Below are 21,341 nucleotides of genomic sequence, written 5' to 3' on the forward strand. Positions count from 1 at the left end.
GTTGTTTACCACTGGCCAAGTCGGATCAGTGGTTTAGATCTTATAAATTATTATCTGATACGTTTTGTTATTATACACAGCCAAAAATATGTAGTACTGTAAGGCCGTCTAACTCGATCCAATGGCGGTATTCGAACTAGCGGTGAAGGTCTCTGCGTGTTACTGTCTTTTCTCGCGGCTGTATCATTAAATGTGAGCGAATGTTTTACTATTCTTTTAAACTCTTGAATGAAAATAATGTCAAAGTCAATTAGAATAATCAAATATCACAATTTAATATGTCAGGTAAATGTATCATTATAATTTCATAATCAATTCAAAGATAATCAATGCAAAACATCAAATGATCTAGAACAAAGAGGAAAAAAGTTCTCAAATATAGAAAAGGCCCCGAGCTCTCGCTGCGTTTCATTATATACCCAGACCTCATTTCAAATCTAAACATCATCCACAGTGGAATTTACCTGTAAGTCACCATTTGCTAGCAGTGGAAAATTTGCATTCAGTCAAATGGTCAGAAGGTGTTAACTCAAAACACACCCTCCAGTGTGGAATATATTTCTAAACTTCCTAATAACTTTATTACCTTTTGGTTTACTTCTTTGGGAATGAGACATATGTAAAAGTCGCACTGAGACATTTCAAATAATACCAAACATGTATAAAACTCGATGATAATCATTCACATTAAATTCGATTCTTGTGTGAGTTTGTGAGATCTCTGCCAGGATGAAGAATGGGGGAGAGAAATGTAGATTAGGATGAGGGAGGTGAGACCTTCGTCTCAATAGTGCATGAGGAGGAGTTCAAATGTTAATTTCCTTTGTTTTCTCAGAGAGTAGCCCTCTCTTAAAGTCCTTCCAGTTTTTCCAGTCTTACAGTACTATTTATCACATTTGCATAATATAGTGTACAGTATATACATACATACACTATATATAGCACAGTAACATTTTAATCTTATCTAAAAAAAAAAAATGTTTTAAACACATGTACATGGTCACACATAACGTGGTGAAAACACATTACTGGCCTGACAAAAGACAGGTCTGTCAACTGGCCTGAAAGTCTCTCACACTGGCCTCAGGCCATCAGATGATGGTTTAAGTATTAGTCTGTATTAGTCTTTATTGTTAAGACTAATAAAGATCTGTGTATGACCATCTATACGTGTGTGTGTGTGTGTGTGTGTGTGTGTGTGTGTGTGTGTGTGTGTGTGTGTGTGTGTGTGTGTGTGTGTGTGTGTGTGTGTGTGTGTGTGTGTGTGTGTGTGTGTGTGTGTGTGTGTATTCACCCCACGGCATGTGTAAGAGATAAGCTCAGACTCCAGACTAAAGAGAATAATTAGACTGTTGTCATTAGCCGTGTCTACTGCAGTGTGTGTGTGTGTGTGTGTTCATGTCTGTTCCAGACTTCTTATCCTTACACAGACAAAACAAAGCCTGCTGTTTGAGTTGGCTGCTCAGCGCTAACTTTTATCAGATGTCTCACATCCACAGAGAGAGAGAAAGAGAGAGTGAGAGAAATAGGGGGTGTTGAAAGAGAGTCGGGGAGCAAAAGCCCAGCGTGTGTAATAAGAGGACCAAGTTTGTGTGGGGCGGTTTGTTTAGCGTAGTTTTGAATGCAACAAAATGTTGCTGTAAAAAAAAAAACTTAAATTAAAAATAGATGTTTGTCTTTTCCTCCCTTCGTTTTGATTAAGCTGGTCATATGAATGGATGTATATATGGACAGATCACTTATTCTTCAGTACCTCAACAAAACAGGCAACATTTTCAGACATACCTGTGTTTGAGTACAATTTGCCTGCTTCTTTTTTTTTCATAAAATTTGTGTTATTATAATCTAGCATTAAATAATTAACTGTCTACAATATAATATATAACAATATATATAAACAATATAATTTTAGATTTACACCTAAAATCATGTATTAAATACAGCACACATTTCTTATGCTACAGTTAGGTCAGCAGCAGGAAGCATGAAGTGCTCTAAAACGTCCTGGTAGACGGCTGCGTTGACCTTGGACCTCAGAAAACACAGTGGACCAGCACCAGCAGATGACATGGCACCCCAAACCATCACTGACTGTGGAAACTTTACACTGGACTTCAAGCAACGTGGATTCTGTGCCTCTCCTCTCTTCCTTCAGACTCTGGGACCTTGATTTCCAAAGGAAATGCAAAATTTACTCTCATCAGAGAACATAACTTTGGACCACTCAGCAGCAGTCCAGTCCTTTTTGTCTTTAGCCCAGGCGAGACGCTTCTGACGCTGTGTCTTGTTCAAGAGTGGCTTGACACAAGGAATGCGACAGCTGAAACCCATGTCTTGCATACGTCTGAGCGTGGTGGTTCTTGAAGCACTGACTCCAACTGCAGTCCAATCTTTGTAAATCTCCCCCACATTTTTGAATGAGTTTTGTTTCACAATCCTCTCCAGGGTGCGGTTATCCCTATTGCTTGTACACTTTTTTCTACCACATATTATCCTTCCCTTCGCCTCTCTATTAATGTGCTTGGACACAGAGCTCTGTGAACAGCCAGCCTCTTTAGCAATTACCTTTTGTGCCCTCCTTGTGCAAGATGTCAGTGGCCGTCTTCTGGACAGCCGTCAAGTCAGCAGTCTTCCCCATAATTGTGTAGCCTACAGAACTAGACTGAGAGACAATTTAAAGGCCTTTGCAGGTGTTTTGAGTTAATTAGCTGATTAGAGTGTGGCACCAGGTGTCTTCAATATTGAACCTTTTCACAATATTCAAATTTTCTGAGATACTGATTTTGGGGTTTCATTAGTTGTCAGTTATAATCCTCAAAATTAAAAGGAATGAACACATGAAATATGTCAGTCTGTCTGTAATGAAATAATATAATATCCAAGTTTCACTTTTTGAACGGAATTACTGAAATAAATCAACTTTTTGATGATATTCTAATTATATGACCAGCACCTGTATATACTGTATGAGGACTAAGTGTAATATTTTTCACAGAAAGATTGCGAGACGCTGTCAGTGAGGACCCTTGGCACCTGCCCGGGCGTTCTCTGAGGAGGACAGTTCGGAGCGCGCTCCCCAAGATGCGGGTCCCGCTGCTGCCGAGTGACAGCGGCGACGCACATCTTGGGGTTCGCAAATGGATCTGACAGCGGGGTTTGAGATGGACCCAGCCCTCTCTCAGCCTTCACCTGTCAGATCCAGTGTCCCATCTCAGGGAAAAGCACGCGCTGCGGTTTCTTCTCCCCGGGATGAGACACCAATGCTGCACTTATCCAGTTCTGAGGAATTGGATGTCATCAGCATTGATGCAGGGGGTGTTGAGAATTCGCCATCTCATACCCTTGTTGATGAGGAGCTTATGGAGTTTGTGACTCGCGCTATTGCCAAATTAAATATTGACTGGCCAGCCGAGGAACAGTGTGATTATAAAAAGAGTTTAGTAGATGAAAGATATTTACCATCTAGATCACAGCCTCCTCGCTGGGGTTTGCCGACACTGAGGTGTCGAAATCGCGGAATAAATCGGTTTCATTTCGAGTTTTTAATCCTCAGACATCTAATTACAGCGATGTTATGGGTATTAAAGATTTTGGTTATATGACAAGGCCTCGAGCTTGAGAGCTATATCTCTCCCGAGTCAGCGTCATCATTAGAAGCCCCGGCATTACCCACCAAGCCATTAAAAGCTACTTCAATGCTGGTGGGTAAAGCATATTCGGCAGCAGTTCAGGCTGCGTCATGCTTGCATACTATGTCTACTTTGCAAGCATCCAGGCAGATCTGCTTAGGGACATGGATAATTGGGGAGAGACGGGTTCGAGAATCCGTGTCTCCTCGGCACCCTCTGGGGGGCGACTCTCTGAGTAGGTTGTTCAGTTGTGTCAGTTCGGTTGTTCCCTGCCGGTTGGCCGTTTCAGCGACTGAGGTGTTAGTGTCCCCAAGCGATCCTCCGAGGAGGGTCGTAAAGCAGTCAGTTCGGTTGTTCCCACCGGGTCACCACTTCAGGACACCGAGGTGTCTGCACATCTCAACGATCCTCCGAGGAGGGTCGTAGAACAGTTTGGTTGTTCCCTGCCGGTTCGTCGTTGCAGATCACCTATGTGGCTGTTCGACCGAATCCGGAGGCCAGTCTCAAGAGACTGGTTCCCTTAGTAGAATTTCTGGCAGCATGGAAACTACTGCCAAATATATCTCATTGGGTCCCGAATACAATAGAAAAGGGTTACAGAATTCAATTCGGTTCTCGTCTGCCCAGATTTCGAGCAGGCTCTGGTTATGGAGCAGGAAGTACAGACTCTTCTACGAAAGGGGGCTATAGAAAGGGTTCCTCCTACCAGCAGGGAGTCAGGGTTTTACAGCCGTTACTTCATTGTTCCAAAAAAAGATGGCGGGGATGCGTCCTATTCGATACTGGAAGGCCTGGCTTTGGCTCCCTTTGAGCCCATTGAAGAGGTTTCAGAAATGTTCCTTGCTCTAAAACTTTATTTCTCATTGCAATTTCTTCTATCAAGAGAATTGGTGATTTGCAAACCTTGTATGTTGCTCCTTCGTGCCTAGAATTTGCACCTTTTCTCCACCCTAGGCCGGGTTATATTCCTAAGGTCCCTACTAATATTACGGCCCAATTATGCTACAGGCCTTTTGTCCATTTACCTTTTAATACACCAGATCAGGAAAAACTTAATCTGCTGTGCCCTGTTCGGACTTACGTACACAGAGCTGTCATGTGGCGTAAATCGGATCAACTATTTGTCTGTTTCGGGTCACCTAGAAAAGGTTACCCTGCATCTAAGCAGAAGATGAGCAAGTAGTCAAGGCAATCTCATTTGTTTATGAAGCGGCTGGTAAGCCTTCACCTTTGGTTGTCCGGGCCCATTATACCAGGAGTAGGGCTTTATTATTGGGGGTTTCCCTCCATGACATCTGTGATGCGGCAGGCTGCTGCTCACAGCATACATTTGTTAGATTTCATGACTTGGATCCAGGCTCCACTCCAGGGTCTACGGTGCTTGCTTCTTAGTGTGCACATTGACTTCACACAGAACAGGCATTTGTATTATGGCATCATGGGTTTGGTGTTCCCACCGCGTCTCGACGCAGCTCGAGTTCCCTTGAAAGGGAAGTCTCAGGTTACGTATGTAACCCTGGTTCCCTGAAGAGTGAACGAGACACTGCGTCGCCCTGCCATACTCCCTGCATGCCTGTGATCGACTTGCTTCGGCTTTTTCAGAAGTTGGTGTGGTCTGTTTTCAGGTGTGCTTTATAGTTTCCTGGTCGATGACGTCATCCGCCGATGACGTCTCTTCTTTCCATTGGACTGATTATACACGTGCTTCACGACGCAATCACGCAGGGGCGTTTCCACCGTGTCTCGACGCAGCGTCTCGTTCACTCTTCAGGAAACCAGGGTTACATACATAACCTGAGACGTTTAATATATACGAAGTAGTGAGTTCTAGTCTTACAGGGCGATTTAGAGGTAGAATGTGTTGCTATTTTAAAAACTGTCTTAAGAATCAGTGTAATATATGAAATAGAGTTTTACTCGTCTCACAGCTGTTCCCAGTATACCCTGCAAGACATCCGCCTGTGACATGATCATAGGCAATGCCAACTGGACAGATGCATCTTTGCTCACAGTTTCTACCAAACCATCCAGATGCACAGGCTATGCACACAACATACAGACAGTGAGAGGGAAAGCAGATGGATTGTGGAGTGAGCGGCCCACGTTCACCCATGTGAACATTCCAGTGTGTAATGGAGACAAAATACAGTAATTTGTGTGATGACATGTGAATCGCGGCTATCAGTGCTTACAAACTCCTCACTATAAATCACTATAATCACTTACATCTTACTAACTATAGCCAAATAAAGCACTCTGAGTGAGTCTGTGAGAGAGAAAAAGACAGATGTGTTTATGAGTATATAGGGTCTTTGGGTGTTGAAGCATGTGTGAATGTCTTTTTTGTGTTTGTTGACTGTTTTTGTTGACTGTATTTGTGTACATTCATTAATAATAATAATACATTAAATATGAGTACATATGTGTTTTACATTTTAGTGTGTGTATGTATGTGTGGTCCTTGTATTCCTGACAATGTGGACCTAGTAGATAGTAATACCAGTAATTTTTGACCATGAGGAAAAATGCAGAAAGTTTTCTGTGATGGTTGTGTTTAGGGTTAGGGGAAAGAATATATAACTTGTACAGCATATAAATCATCATGTCTATGGAAAGTGTTTTAAAAATGTGTTTTAACTCACTCTGTTGGCAGCTGGTTCCTGTCCACCCAGGTGTGCATCGGCACTGGCCGTTCACTGGGTCACATGACCCTCCGTTGTGGCAGTCACATGATTGACTGCAGTTGGTACCATATATACCCGCTGGACAAGCTACAACACAAACACATATATTAAACAAATCAAACTTTTACTAATCTAAATATGCAGTACTTTACAAAATGCAAAAATGTTTGTCTTTATTCACTCACACATGCATTTATATTCAGTGAAGAAACTGAAGATGATCTATTATAGATGTTGATTCAAAAGGATATGTGACAAAACTCTAATTTATTAACTTTCATTCATATTCACATTTGATTGTACATCAGCTACTAATACACTACTGTTCAAAAGTTTGGGATTGGTAAGATGTATTATCTAATGCTCACCAAGGCTGAATTTATTTAATCAAAAATACAGTAATACAGTAATATTGTGAAATATTATTACAATTCAAAATAACTGTTTTCTATCGTAATATATTTTAAAATGTAATTTATTCCTGTGATCAAAGCTGTATTTTCAGCATCATTACTCCAGTCTTCAGTGTCACATGATCCTTCAGAAATCAATGAAAATTTAAAATAAAATAAAAAAGTTCCAAATAACAGCATTTGTTTGTAACATAAAACATTGCACCTTTGCTGAATAAAAGAAAACTAATTTATAAGATGTATTATATAATTTCATCATTTTTTTATGTTTTTATTATTAAGTGTAGCAGGGTATAGTATGAACAGTGTGACACAAGATAACCCAAGGGGAAATATGTAAAAAGCCCTTATGTGTCCAGATAATAAACCTATCTACACTATTTTTAAACACTTCATTTGATGTCTGTAAGTGTTTTTTTATGGCCTGAACGCATTTGCTTTAGCAGACACAAATGGCAGGAGATTTTGCAAATGTGAAAAAAATAAAAAATAAAAATAAACGAGAAAAAGTGGATGCAAATCTAAATAATGATTTGCACCCTTTGAAAAAAAGAGGGCTTACTAATACAAAGCTTACTAATAACATCACTCAACTCCAGAGAAGTTTCATCACAGTCAAGATTTCCCTGCAAAGCATGTCATGGGAAAGCCAGACGTAAAAATACAACATCTGAGAGAGGGATCTTTAACACAAACCTCACTTCATTAAAAAGAGAGGGAGAGTAAAACAGAAAGAGAGATAAATCTTTATTGGGCCCCTGATCTATTAAACTACTGACGGGAGATCGCATGAGAAGACGAATGGTACTAAACCAATGTGCCGCAGAACTCTCTTAAAAAAGCATCTTAACCTAATAAAATACTGACAGACACACAAACAGAACTATCCTAAAAAGCATCCTTCCACAGTAAACATGGATGCATTTAACCTTTCTGGAGCCCCCCGACGAGCTTTTCCCTCTCTTTATTCACACACACTGCATCATTTAAACTGCAGTTTAAAAACTGCATCGACTGTGTCTGCGAGCTGATAAACTGTGTTTTGGTGAGCGATTGTAGGGTTATTTCTGTGCGAGGATGCGGCGTTCAGCCGGAGATGAGCCTCCAATCACACCCCGTTTTAATGATGTGGGCGGCTTACCCAGAATGCATTGCGGCTGTGCCCAGCCAGGGGTGCAGCGGCAGGCGCCTGTGATGTGGTGACACTGGGCCTCATTCCCGCACTGGCACATCTGCGCACAGTCCTCCCCGTAAAACCCAACAGGACATCCTAAGGAGGAGAGAAGATTTGAGTCAGCAGCGTCTCTGTGTGTGTGTGTGTGTGTGTTATAATGTGTAGTGCATCATTGGAAAGTCATGCTCATAGATCCCCCCCCCCCCCCCCCCCCCCGCCCCCCAGAGGCATCAGAGAGCCAACAGAGTGTCAGAATTCTGATTTGAATTTAATTAGGTTACTATTTTATTAATATCCCCGTGGAATTATCCATCTTTCATCCCTTCATCCTGCTCATCTCTCTTTTTCATGTCTCATTACCTGCCGAATGTTCAGCGTGTGAACCGCCCTCATCAGCATTGATTGCGTGATCTCATTCGCCACATGTGCGGCACATCCTCACCACAACAAAGTCAACGTGTGTGTGAGGAAGACAGACAGACGGACATTTCGAGGAAACTAGAACACCTGCTGAGCCCACAGGTTCAGTGTCAGGGTACAGAAATATGCCTCCTGTGCAAATATTCCCTGAACTGATATTTTTTCACCAAAAGCTCAGGGTTTTCATCACACTTCATGCAAAACTCCTATAAGAAATGTAGTGCACCTGGCCAAAATGGTGTTTAATGCTTTAATGAAGCGGCTTTCTTGGCCAGGGTTGCTTTTTTTCTTTTTCTTTATAAAATAAAATAATGGTTAAGCTAATTTAGCTAATATAAAATGAAAATGTTTGATTCATGAATGCTAATTAACAGGAAACAGCATTTGCAAACCATTTTATTTCTTTAATGTGACATATTTCTAAGTGTTTTTTTTTTTAGCCCAGGTTTTTCACCTCACACTTCATGCAAAACTCCCATAAGACATCAAATCTAGTGCACCTGGCTAAAATGGTGTCTAATGTTTTAATGAAACAGTTTTCTTAGTTAATAAAATAAAATAAGGTCTTAGTTCATTTGGTTATTATAAAACACAATATTCAACGAGACAAACACTTTGTAACTAGACTCCACTCTTCTGCCTTTCAATCACACACACACAAGCAAATGAAAAAGCAATCTCTCTGTATGAACAGAAGTGTAGACAGACATCCATACAACGGCGGCGCATATGGCACGCAGACACGCGCGATCACAAGAGATCGGTCTAGTATTCCATCAGCCTGATAAGATCTTGTAAAGCCTGTGTGCGTGTAACGGCAGCGGATGGTTGTGATCGGACTGCAGCCGGTAAATGTGTTTCACGGCTGAGGCCATCAGAGATGGAGACCGATGATAGCACTCAAGAGCTCGCTAAAGACCCGCCACACGTGTGAGTGTGTGTGTGTGTGTGTGTGTGAGAGAGAGAGAGATTCTGCTGTTATTCAGTCGGTTTGTATGATTAAGAAGCATGGAAGACATCTGAGCCTATGGAACATGAGTGGAACTGCTGGCTACATCCAGATGAACTACCGAGTTGAAAACGTCCCAAGACGGACGGGTGGAATTGTGGGCCTTTTACGGAGACCTGATCTCTGTAGTCAGGGCCTGATTTATTAAAGATGAAATCTGTGAATGTAAAAGTCCACTATAAACTAAAACAATCTGCTTTTAAGCATCTAAATCAATGGTGGTTGAGTTGATACAGATGGAGATGGAACGCTAATGGTCCTCTAAGACCTGGTTTTGCCCCGTCCAAATCTCCTTTGTTGGCTTCAATTGATTTTAGACAGGTTTACTACTCTTTTCCCCTGCTGTGCGGAATCTAGATCCGTTCTGTCGGCCCTAGTTATCATATGAATGATACACTTATATGATATGCACCCTCAACCACATTACATTGATACAATAAGTTATTTTGGCTTACTTTCCCTACAAACTTTTTTGTGATTAGGAAGACACTGGTTCTGCTTTAGTGTTTTTGATACACTAACAGAATTGGCTTAGCAAAGTCATCATATTTTGTGTTGTATATTTTTGATTCACTAAAAAGACCTGGTTCCAAAGATGAATTGGACCACACAAACTGATTGATTCACAAAGAAACAGTTCAAAAGTGTTTGTGAAAGTGCCCTGTACGTTTCCAATTTGGTTAAAAAAAAATAACTGGTTGAAAAGAGTCATTTGTTTGTGAATTAGACTACACTGGTTAAGCTGTGTGTTTTTGATTCACTAAAAATAACTGGTTGAAAAGAGTCATTTGTTTGTGAATCAGACTACATTCGTTGTGCTGCCTGTTTTTTATCCATAAAAAAAATGATTTAAAAGTAATTTGTCTATGAATCATACTACATTGGTTGCACTAAATGTTTCTTATTCTCTAAAAAAGGATCGGTTCATAAGAGTCACTCATTCGTGAATCAGACTACACTAGCTGTGCCTTGTATTGTTTGGAAAAGTGTTACATATTTGATTCCTGTTCGCTCATTGAAACACTCATCACACACAGTCGAGCAACACAGAAACACACAAACATTTGCATAATGTGTTATAATGGCCTCAATGCACAAAACTAAAATCATAAGTTTAAAAAACATCTACAGGATGTTACTACTGTAGCTGATCTGGTTTAAAGAGTCATTTGTCCATGAATCAGACTACACCGGTTGTGCTGTACTGTATATTTTTGATTCACTACAAATAGAACAACTCATTTGTTCCTGAAATAGATTACACTGGTTGCACAATAAGTGTGTTATTTCTTTCAGTCCGCTAGGACAACTCAATAGTTGCCAATATTCTGCGGCACACAATCTTTTATCTCACCACATGTAATCTAGGCTGAAAACTCTGCTGTAGATTCAGCTGTGGGCTGTGCGGTGCTAAAAAAATGTGCAGAAAATACATGCACGGAACTCGTTAAGGTATGAGCCAGATGCCTGTCCATGCATCTTATATGTGTGTGTGTGTGTATGTTTTACATGTGCAGGTTTTTTGCTGGATTTTTTTTTTTTAGTTTTTAGTTAAGATAGGAGTCTAGAGTCTATGTTTGGCACTGTGTGTATGTATGCATTGTGGTTTCCTCATAAAGTGCACCAGCTGCATGAGGCTGTCTCATTAAGCAGAGGATGCTGTCATGGATCCAGCAGGGTGTGTCTGTGTGTGTATGTTTGTGAGATGTTTTGTCAGTGGCTCAGATTAAAAACTAGAAGGCAGATACGACAGGTCATAGAGGACAAAACCTTCTTACATGCTTCTAGCTTTTTAACGTATGATTTCAGTTTCCTGCATTGATGTCATTATGACACACCAAACAATCTAAACAAACAGTTGCCTGACTGTGTGTGATGAGTGAGTGTTTCAATGAGAAAACGGAAATCAAAAACATTCCGTTTTACACACACTCAGATTGCATGATGGGTGGGTTGCCCTCCAAGACTGATTGAGATTTCCTGTTTCCCTGGTGAAGAAGAGGCCCCAGTGCATTAGGGGTATGAAAACACTCTTTACGGTGAAGAAAGATAAATGGCCAGGAAAATACAAAATAATATGCATTGACAAAAACGTTGTACTGACAACTCTGCTGATTACATAAATGTGATATTTGTGGTATGTATACGTATGTAAATCTTTTTCTGAATTTGAATGGATTTGTTTGTTACTCACTCTTTTCACAGTGTGATCCCACCCAGCCGGCGGTACAGGTACAAGCTCCGCTGATGTGGTCACATTCGGCACCATTCTCACACTCACACACTCGGTTACACTCGGCTCCATACTGGCCCTCAGGACACTCTGATGATGATGGAGCATCACAGGAAATGCAGATTCAGGACACATGAACAGAATTTACTGTTTTGTGTTTCACAAAGTTTGCTGCTTCAGTTGTTGTGGTGTTGATTCACATTGTTTCTAGATTATAGTGTAGAGTGACCAGAGGTAGTTTAAATAATAGCAAAAAGCTTCAATGGCCAAAAAATTTACTTGTTACCATTTGTAACCCAAATGTTACTGTTTTTTGGCCCTGGCACAAAATGACCAGCTAGCATAATTTCACTAATCATATCCTCAGCCCATGGGAAAGTGTGAATGAGCACTAGTCAGGTAAAATCACTCTATCATTCTGATTGGATTATAAGAACAGACTGATTTCTATAAAAGGAGGGAAGAAGTGCGTCATTGTGTTACAAAAGACATGCAGCCACTATTGATTTCCATCACAATGGCCTCACATGCAAGGAAATTGCTGCAAAGAATATTGCACCTGAAAGAACCATTTACCAGATCATCAAGTTCAACTGCAGTAAAGAAGGATTCAGGACGTCCCAGACTGTCCAGAAAGAGCCAGGACCGTCTCTTCCTGAGGAGTCAGATACAGAATCATGTCACTGGAGCTGCTCAATATCGTGAGTGGGTGTGTGTGAATCTGCACAGTGAGGTCAAGACTTTTGGATGTCAATGACCTGGTGTCAAGAAGCCACTTCTCTCCAAGAAAAACATCAAGGACAGACTGAAATTCTGCAGAAGTACAAGGATTGGACAACAGAAGACTGGTGCAAAGTTATTTTCTCTGATGAAGCCTCCTTCCAACAGTTTGGGACATCTGGAAAATTGACATTTTGGATCTGTGGCCAGTCAACTCCCTGGATCTCAATGCCATAGAGAACCTGTGGTCAATCCTTAAAATGCGAGTGGACAACCAGAAGTCCACACATTTTGATCAACTCTGAGCACTAATAAGGGAACAACGGATCGCCATCAGTCAGGGTTTGGTTATGTGAAGCTGATATCCAGCATCCCAGAGTGAACTGCCATGCCATCGCATCTAGTCCCTTAACTGTAGTGATTGGATTGCTGGTCCTGAACGATTGCTCCTGTCTGCCTAGCTGCCTGCTGTGTTTTGTTTGCTTCGAGGCTGTAAGCTCCGTCTAAGCCTCGTATTAGCTTTGTATTTCTTTCTGTTTTGAACCATCATTTACTACCATTTCTAGTTCTTTATACTACTAAATACAGCTTAGACAACATCTCAGATTAACCTGACATCGCAGCTTCCGTTATTGTTAGCACAAGGCGCTAGTAACTCGCTAGCCTGTTAACGCGCCACCCGTGCGCTCAGTTATTTATTTATTTTTCTCTCGCGCGCCCGCACCTCTGAGTTCATAAAAAGCCCAGGTGAGTAAGAATCAGTCAACAAACACCGTGAGTAATGTCTTGTCCTGTTATTGTCACCTGCACTTCATGTTACATGTTTAGCATAGCCTTCCCTGTCGGCAATATAGGGTTTATATGTGATAAATGCAAGGAGACAGTCAGGCTGACGGAGAAGATTTCAGAATTAGAAACACGCATCCAAACTTTAATTGAGGATTGTAAGTGTGCTAGAGCTTTAGATACTATTTTCGATGCGCCTAGCATACTGAACCCTTTACGTGATTCGGTTCCGGCTGAATTATTGCCTGTGCAGCCAGGCAGATGGGTGACAGTGAGGCATCGCTCTAGTCGCGGATCAAAAAACCACTCTTCCGTTCTGATTACCATAACAAATCGATTTGCCCCGCTCAGTGAAACACCCACTGAGAATTCTGTTGATTGTGCCCTGGTAATTGGTGATTCGATCACACGGAACGTGAAAATAAGGACACCAGCCAACATAGTCACATGTTTGCCGGGAGCCAGAGCGCCTGACATCAAAGCAAATTTAAAAGTGCTGGCTAATGCTAATCGTAAATTCTCTAAGATTGTTATTCACATCGGCACTAATGATGTTCGACTCCGCCAGTCGGAGATCACCAAAATTAATATTAAAGAGGTGTCTGAACTCGCAAGTACGATGTCAGGCACTGTAATTTGCTCTGGCCCCCTTCCTGTTCGAAGGAGTGATGAGATAGTTAGCAGATTGTCATCACTCAATGGCTGGCTGTCTAAGTGGTGTCCGCAAAATAATATAGAATTCATAGACAATTGGAAAAGTTTTTGGGGCAAACCTGACCTGTTGAAAAGAGATGGTATTCATCCCTCCTGGGATGGTGCTGCTCTTCTCTCTAGTAATTTGGCTCATAGTCTTAGAGACAAAACACAATCTGGGGCTAAGGTCAGGAAGCAGACAGACTGGCTAAACCGACCGTCTGCTAGCGGCCTCGTGTCACCAAGGTCAGATAAATCCCATCACATAGAGCCTCTTTCACCTAGAAATCATCATATAAAGACTGTGTCTATTCCCCGAATTTGGAAATCCAAAAAACTTCCAAACCGATCTAAGGTTAAAAATGTAATTGATATTCAACAAATAAAAAATAGATATAATACAGATGAACAAACGATAAAGCTTGGGTTGCTGAATATCCGATCCATTACTTCAAAAGCGCTCATAGTTAATGATATGATTTCAGATTATAACCTAGATGTGCTGTGTATGACAGAAACCTGGCTAAAACCAAACAATTACATTACTTTAAATGAGTCCACCCCCCATGATTACTGTTATAAACATGAACCTCGCCTGAAAGGCAAAGGGGGAGGTGTTGCTGTAATTTATTGTCATATTTTCAAAACCACTAAAAAATCTAGTTTTAAATATACTTATTTTGAAGTGTTGGTGCTTAATGTAAAAATATATAATGTAAACGAGAAATCAAGTTTGAGAATTCTGCTGGCATCTGTATACAGGCCACCAGGGCACAATAAAGATTTTATCAAAGAATTTGCTGACTTTCAGAATTAGTATTGACTTCAGATAAAGTCCTAATTGTTGGTGATTTTAATATACATGTAGATAATGGAAAAAGATGCAATGGGATTTGCATTTAAAGACATTCTTAACTCTATTGGAGTTAGACAACACGTGTCAGGACCTACTCATTATCGTAATCATACTCTAGATCTAATATTATCACATGGAATCAATGTTGATGCTGTTGAAATTCTGCAGCTGCTGTCAACTGCTGTTGACGTTGACAGCAGCGCGGATTGATAGAAATGGATAGAAAATAGTGCCGATTAAAACTGAGGGATGAATTTTGACCGGCGTGTTTTTTCTGTGGTAAATCAATCAAGCTTTGAAACGCAAATCATTTTTTCACGTAAAAACGCACAGTTTTGTGGCCCCGGAAAATAACCGGGAGTACTTTATTGAAAAACTGCCAGCGGCCAGAACTCTGACCAGGGAGGTGACAACAGAGTGGGTCAGTGTGTATGCACTATAGTGCTGGTAAGGATTGCATACAACTTCATGTCTTAAATGGGCGAACTAACCCTTTAAGTCTTCGTCGTCAGTTAGGAACCTGGGTGTGCTCTTTGATACCAATCTTTCATTTGAAAGTCACGTGTCTAGTGTCTGTAAAACAGCATTTTTCCATCTTAAAAATATATCTAACTTACGTCAAATGCTCTCATTGACAAATGCGGAATAACTAGTTCATGCGTTCATGACATCAAGGCTAGATTATTGTAATGCTCTACTGGGTGGTTGCCCTGCACGCTTAATAAACAAACTACAGCTAGTTCAAATCGCAGCCGCTAGAGTTCTTACCAGAACCAGGAAGTACGACCATATTAGCCCGGTTCTGTCAACACTGCATTGGCTCCCTATTAAACATCGTATAAATTTTAAAATATTGCTGATTACTTACAAAGCACTAAATGGTTTAGCTCCCCAGTACTTGAGTGAGCTCTTAACGCATTATAGTCCTTCACGTCTATTGTGATCTCAAAGTTCTGGCCAGTTGATAATACCTAGAATATATAAATCGCTGCTGGCGGTAGATCCTTTTCCTATTCAGCACCAAAACTTTGGAACAATCTTCCTAACATTGTCCGGGAAGCAGACACAGTCTGTCAGTTCAAAGCTACACTAAAAACACATCTCTTTGACCTAGCATTCACATAACACTCTATAGCCTTCTATAATTCAATATTAGGCTGCTTAGATTAGGTCAGCCGGAACTGGGAACACTTGATGTACATCGTTACATCATAAGAAGAATGGCATCTACGCTAATTTTAGTGGTTTGTTTTTCCAGAGGTTTTCCCGCAGCCTGCCGGATCCAGGCCGTTTCCAGATCTGGAATTTTATAATCCCACAAAAAATGTGTGGATTTTTTTGGTTCGCGTACCTACCCGAAGTGATAAGATAAAATAAAATTCTGCATCAAAATTTATAGACAAGACAAGTAGTTTGTTTAGGCATGGTTTGTAAGGAATTACAAACCTGCGCACATATATTCAAACGCACATAACTATAGAATCAATTCTTAATGCGCATGTGAATGCCATCAGCGTCTATCACAGGTTCGCGTTTAAAGTCTGTTTAGAGAGAACGGTGTCGTCTTAGCGGCCCCTAATTTAATAACAAATGATCATTTAGACGGAAGTGAATCAATCAAAACTAACTTTAGCTGGAAAAAAACATTTTTCAAGAACCACTATAAAACAAAACCAATCTCTGTTACCTTAAATCATATGTTTATCTCTGTAAAGCTGCTTTTAAACAATCTACATTGTTAAAAGCACTATATAAATGAGGATGACTTGACTTGACTTGAACTGCAGAGGTTTTGAAGAAGAAGAAGAAGAAGGGTCAACACTGTAAATATTGACTCTTTGCATATATTGAATATTTTTGAAAGCCTTTAAAACTTATGAAATGCTTATCATTGTTTACCAGTATACCATAGAAATGTGAATAAATAATCTACAAATACTGAAGCAGCAAACTGTGCGAAACAAAATGTATTTCATTGCCAGTACTTTTGGCCACGACTGTAGAAATGTCTTAGCTTCTCGCAGTCAGATCAAATCAAAAGTCAAATCAAAGATCAAAAGTCAGAAAATCATGTTAAAAATATAGAAAACTGTCTCTGTAATTACTTTCACACATTATTTGCACATAGAAGGTCAAATCAACTCCACTGCAATGTGGGATACAGTATCTAACAAACCGCATACTCTTGTTTACTTTAGCCTAATATTGTAGGTCCTGTGTTTATTAAATACCTATTTGTTTCCAAAATTGTGTATACTGTGCACATTATGCATACCAAATACTTCAGAACTAGTATGAGTAGTTTATGTAGTTTTATTATTTTGACACAAGGTGGCAGCATTTGCATCTTAATTAGCATCAGATTTAACATTTGTACCTGAACTTTTACATGTTGTACCATTTAAATATGGTACAACATGTAAATACCAGAATAAGACTCTGAAACAAGGAGAGAGAAGGAGAATGAAAAAGAAACAGAGCAGACTTACTCTTGTCACACTGATCTCCAGTGTATCCAGCCTCACACACACAGCGCCCACTGCTGGCCTCACAGGTCACTGCATTACTGCCACACTGGCACACATTGGCACAGCCTACGCCCCAAAAACCTGCCTTGCACACTACAGAGTGAGGATGTTTGTTATTAATGTGAACAAATCAAAACATACATAATTGAGGTTTGAGAATGCAATTTGTAGGCTATAGTTATTGTCCTGTTGTAGGTCCTTTTTTATTTATTTTTTAATGTTTTTATTATTGTCATTAATACTTTTATATACTATTACGGTATAACCAGCTTCACACTCTGAGAACAAGATTGAGAGAGAGGAAGAAAACAGAAACCGCAAATTTTGTCTTACATTCGCATTACAGTTCAAACAGGGACAAGATTGTCCGTCTAGTCTGAATTCACTCGCTCTCTCTTTTTCTTGTCCTAGAAACTGTAAAGCGCTCTCTCTCAACCTCACTTCAATTACCCAGAATCACCCCAGAGGATGGGATAAAAGGGCCTGTTTTAGCATTAAGACCAAGCTACGATCTGTTTTAGCCATTAAGACTAAAAAATGTATGTAGCTAAGTGATCAAGAAAGACAGACACTTCAAATATTTTATTAAAGCATGACGCTCTTTCCAAATTCATTCATTTCTCTCTTCAGCGAACATAAGGAAACCCCATTTATATCCACACACACAGTGTGTGTTAATATATCATTTTCATAACATAACGGAGATGTAAAGCATAAATCTAGCTACATAAAACTTTTATTCCGTGACTCACTCTTTAATACAAAGCTACTGAGGCTGAACTGAACTGAATTGACACACCGCACTATGAAATTACTGCCACTTACACCTGTCAGTGTGTGTCTTCATGTGTGAGTGTTTAGTGCATCTGCTCCTTGGGATTTACACAGGACATATTGTCTGATGATTGATTGTTCACAGACATTATTGAGCTATTAAAATAACTGAGCCATAAGTTCTGTGTACCGACATCTGACAATCACTAGAGGGCGATGCAAAGCCATTATTGTCCCATTTGAAAAGTTACCAGCCCCTTTCTGATTTACATAAAAAAAAGAGACATCTAAAATACACTCAGTAAATCTATTCAATTTCTGTATCTATAAATGAATGATGAATGAAATTAGAAGTATGGTCACATCATTTTAGTTCATTTATTTTTACCCTATTGACCTGGGGTGTCTGTCTTTAATTCAGTAAGTAGTTTCCAGTTATGTCTTAAAAAAAATATTTTGCATTTTTACTTTAATTATCAAATGAAATCATAACTTCAATAAACAGATTCTAAAATTGCAACTGTTATTACTTTACGTTTATTGGGCGTGTAAGAGTATAGTAAGAGTTGTGATTGCTATTTCAAACTCAGCTTAAACAGCATTCCATTGTGGGATACATGATTCTGTATGCTAAGGCATACTAAATACCTTTTTAAACAAGTAGTTTGCAATACATATACTTTGAACAGTAAAAGTTGTTAAAATACAGCAAAATGTGAAATATTACAATTTAAAATAACAGTTTCCTATTTTAATCTACTTTAAATTGTGACAATAAATCTGGATTTTCAGCATCATTACTCCAGTCTTCAGTATCGCATGATCCTTCAGCAATTATTCTAATATGCTGATTTGCAGCTCAGGAAACATTTATTATTATTATTATCATCGTTGAAAACAGTTGTGCTGATTAATATCATGGTACTTTTTTTCAGGATTCTTTGATGCATATAAAGTTCAAAAGAATATTTATTTGAAATAGAAATCTTCTGTAGCATTATAAATGTCTTTCCTGTTACTTCTTGATCAATTTAGTGCAATACTTGCTGAATAAAAGTATTCATTTCATTCAAATAAACAAAATCTGACCCCAAACTTTTAAATGGTAAAAGTTCAGTATACAGTAAGTAATCAGTATTCCCTTCTGAACAAAGATCTGTGAGTCTTACCCAGCTGGCATTTCTCTCCATGGTATCCGGATGGGCACATCTTCTGGCACTCTCCGGTTTTAGGGTCACACGGCTCCCCATCAGAGCAGTTACATCGCACACGGCAGCCATCGCCAAAGAAACCGTCATCACATTCTATACATGAACACGACATATATCTCCATGTACCTGTCTGAAACAACTGTTTATAATGCTGTAGAAACATCACCTACCTGCCAGGCAGTGTTCACCATGGTAGCCAGGTTTACAAATGCAGGTGCCTTTCAGGGGATCGCAAGAGAGGGAGTTTTCCTGCGAACATCCGCATTCCTCCGAGCAACCCGCACCATGGGTCCATTTGGGACATGCTAATGTGGAGAGACACTATTTTACTACACCTCAAAATAACTGAAAGGAGATAAGTAACCATTTTTGACTGTAACATACTATCCTAGCATAATAAATACTCACACAGGTGGCAGAATTTGCCATATTTTCCAGGTGTGCAAAGGCAACCCCCATACATACGATGGCAGCGTCCATTATTGGGGCAGTTACACCTCCTCCGACAGAACCTCCCATAGAAACCCTGCGGACAACCTGATGACATCACACACGGTACATCAGTGAAATTCCACAATGTGCCTCTGGATTTCCACAAAGCACATTACATCACAAGAAATGTTAAGAATTATCTGACCAGCTCTAATCAGAGAGGAATTTCAGAGACAAGCAGTTGATGGATGATGTGATGAAGACAGAAAAGGCCAAGGGCAAACAGAGATGAAGAAAAGTTTAAGGAACTTAAATCCAAGGGCTCCAGATAGTCTGAGATCATGCTTGCCATTTATTTATACATTTAGTAATTTAGCAGACACTTTTGTGACTTTGTTTTGATCATACTGATAATAAAGGAGCAAACAAAGTGGATAAAAAGATTCTGATATTATTGTATTCTTGTTTTAATATTTTTTATTGTCTCTTATGCTCAGCGAGGCTGCATTTATTTGATCAAAATTACAGTAAAAACAGTAAAATTGAAATATTAATACAATTTAAAAATTACTGTTATACTAACAGCAGCACTGCCTGGTATTTTTGTGAAACCTGCAATTCTTTGATAAATAGAAAACTCAAAAGAACAGCATTTATTAGAAAAATAAATCCTATTTTTAACATTTTAAATGCCTTTACTGTCACTTTGGATCAATTTAATGTGTCCTTGCTGAATAAAAGTGTTACTTTCTTTCCAAAAAGTTTCAGGACCCAAAGAAAATTCACTCTCATTTTTTAATCTAAAAACATTGCCTTTGAAAAAACAGTTTCTTTACTTCTAAAAATGACATATTGTGTTGTAATTGGACTGAGACACTTGTAGACTATCAAACAACCAGCAGCCCAGAAAATACTAGAAAACAGGGAAAAAAAGAAATACCTCTTTTTGTATTCCTCTCTTTTCAACATGAGTCAACATGAGTCGACAGAAACAGTTAGCATTACAAAAGTAAAAAGTTATCTATATGATTATTGAAATATGACACTGCGAGTAGAGAGGAAAGAGGAAACATCACAAGACGTGAGAATTGGAAGATGTTAAAAAACACAGTTAAAAGACAAGACATAAATTGTGTGTGCTGTACCGTTTTCACAGTGCAGACCTTGGACCCCTGGAGGACACAAGCACTTCCCCGTCACTGGGTCACAGCGGCCCTCATTCTTGCAAACACACAGACTGTTACACTGAACACCATATGTGCCCTCAGCACAAGCTAAGAGAGAGAGAGAAAGAGAGAGAGAGAGAGAGAGAGAGAGAGAGCAAGGGAAAGCATAAGTAAATACATGTATAGGGTTCTCAGAGGAACCAGGGGCCGAGAGATATACAGCAGCCACCGCACTTTCTGTTGACTTTAGGGTGGATTAAAAATGAGACGGTATGGAAAATTCAAATCGCGCTCCTGTGAATTTACATTGATGGGTTTGGGAGATGCTCTAAGGACTGTGGCTCTCCAACTTGTGTCAATTTATGTTATAAATTAGTTGAGTTATAGTGTCTCTACAGGAAGTACTTCGCTTAGAGTCATTGAACTGCTCTGCTCTCTCATTGGATTGATGGGATTTCTGCATAAGTAAGGGTAAGTACAGCAGGGAGCTGTACATCAGCTAGACGGGGTAAGAAGAAGAACAGGAAAAATGGCACCTGTATCTCATTATATACTGAATTTAGGTCTTATACTCAGTCTAATATTCTGTAATGTAATCTATGAATGTAAACAT

The 21,341-nt window shown here is 39.7% G+C and overlaps 1 protein-coding gene across 1 annotated transcript in view; it reads right to left on the minus strand.

Moving 5' to 3' along the window:
• Positions 1-21,341, minus strand: part of egfem1 (EGF-like and EMI domain containing 1) — a 54,939-nt gene that overhangs the window by 8,140 nt on the left and 25,458 nt on the right. The window contains exons 15-22 of the mRNA XM_077207910.1: positions 20,708-20,836; positions 19,539-19,667; positions 19,301-19,435; positions 19,089-19,223; positions 17,107-17,238; positions 11,524-11,652; positions 7,868-7,996; positions 6,272-6,400 (exon numbers count right to left, since the gene is read on the minus strand). Coding sequence (XP_077064025.1) covers positions 6,272-6,400; positions 7,868-7,996; positions 11,524-11,652; positions 17,107-17,238; positions 19,089-19,223; positions 19,301-19,435; positions 19,539-19,667; positions 20,708-20,836 — 1,047 coding nt within the window. The remainder of the gene's footprint in view (positions 1-6,271; positions 6,401-7,867; positions 7,997-11,523; positions 11,653-17,106; positions 17,239-19,088; positions 19,224-19,300; positions 19,436-19,538; positions 19,668-20,707; positions 20,837-21,341) is intronic.

This window comes from Siphateles boraxobius, unplaced genomic scaffold, assembly GCF_051911475.1.
Source record: "Siphateles boraxobius isolate OS27281-9 unplaced genomic scaffold, OSU_SipBor_1 6, whole genome shotgun sequence".
NCBI lineage: Eukaryota > Metazoa > Chordata > Actinopteri > Cypriniformes > Leuciscidae > Siphateles > Siphateles boraxobius.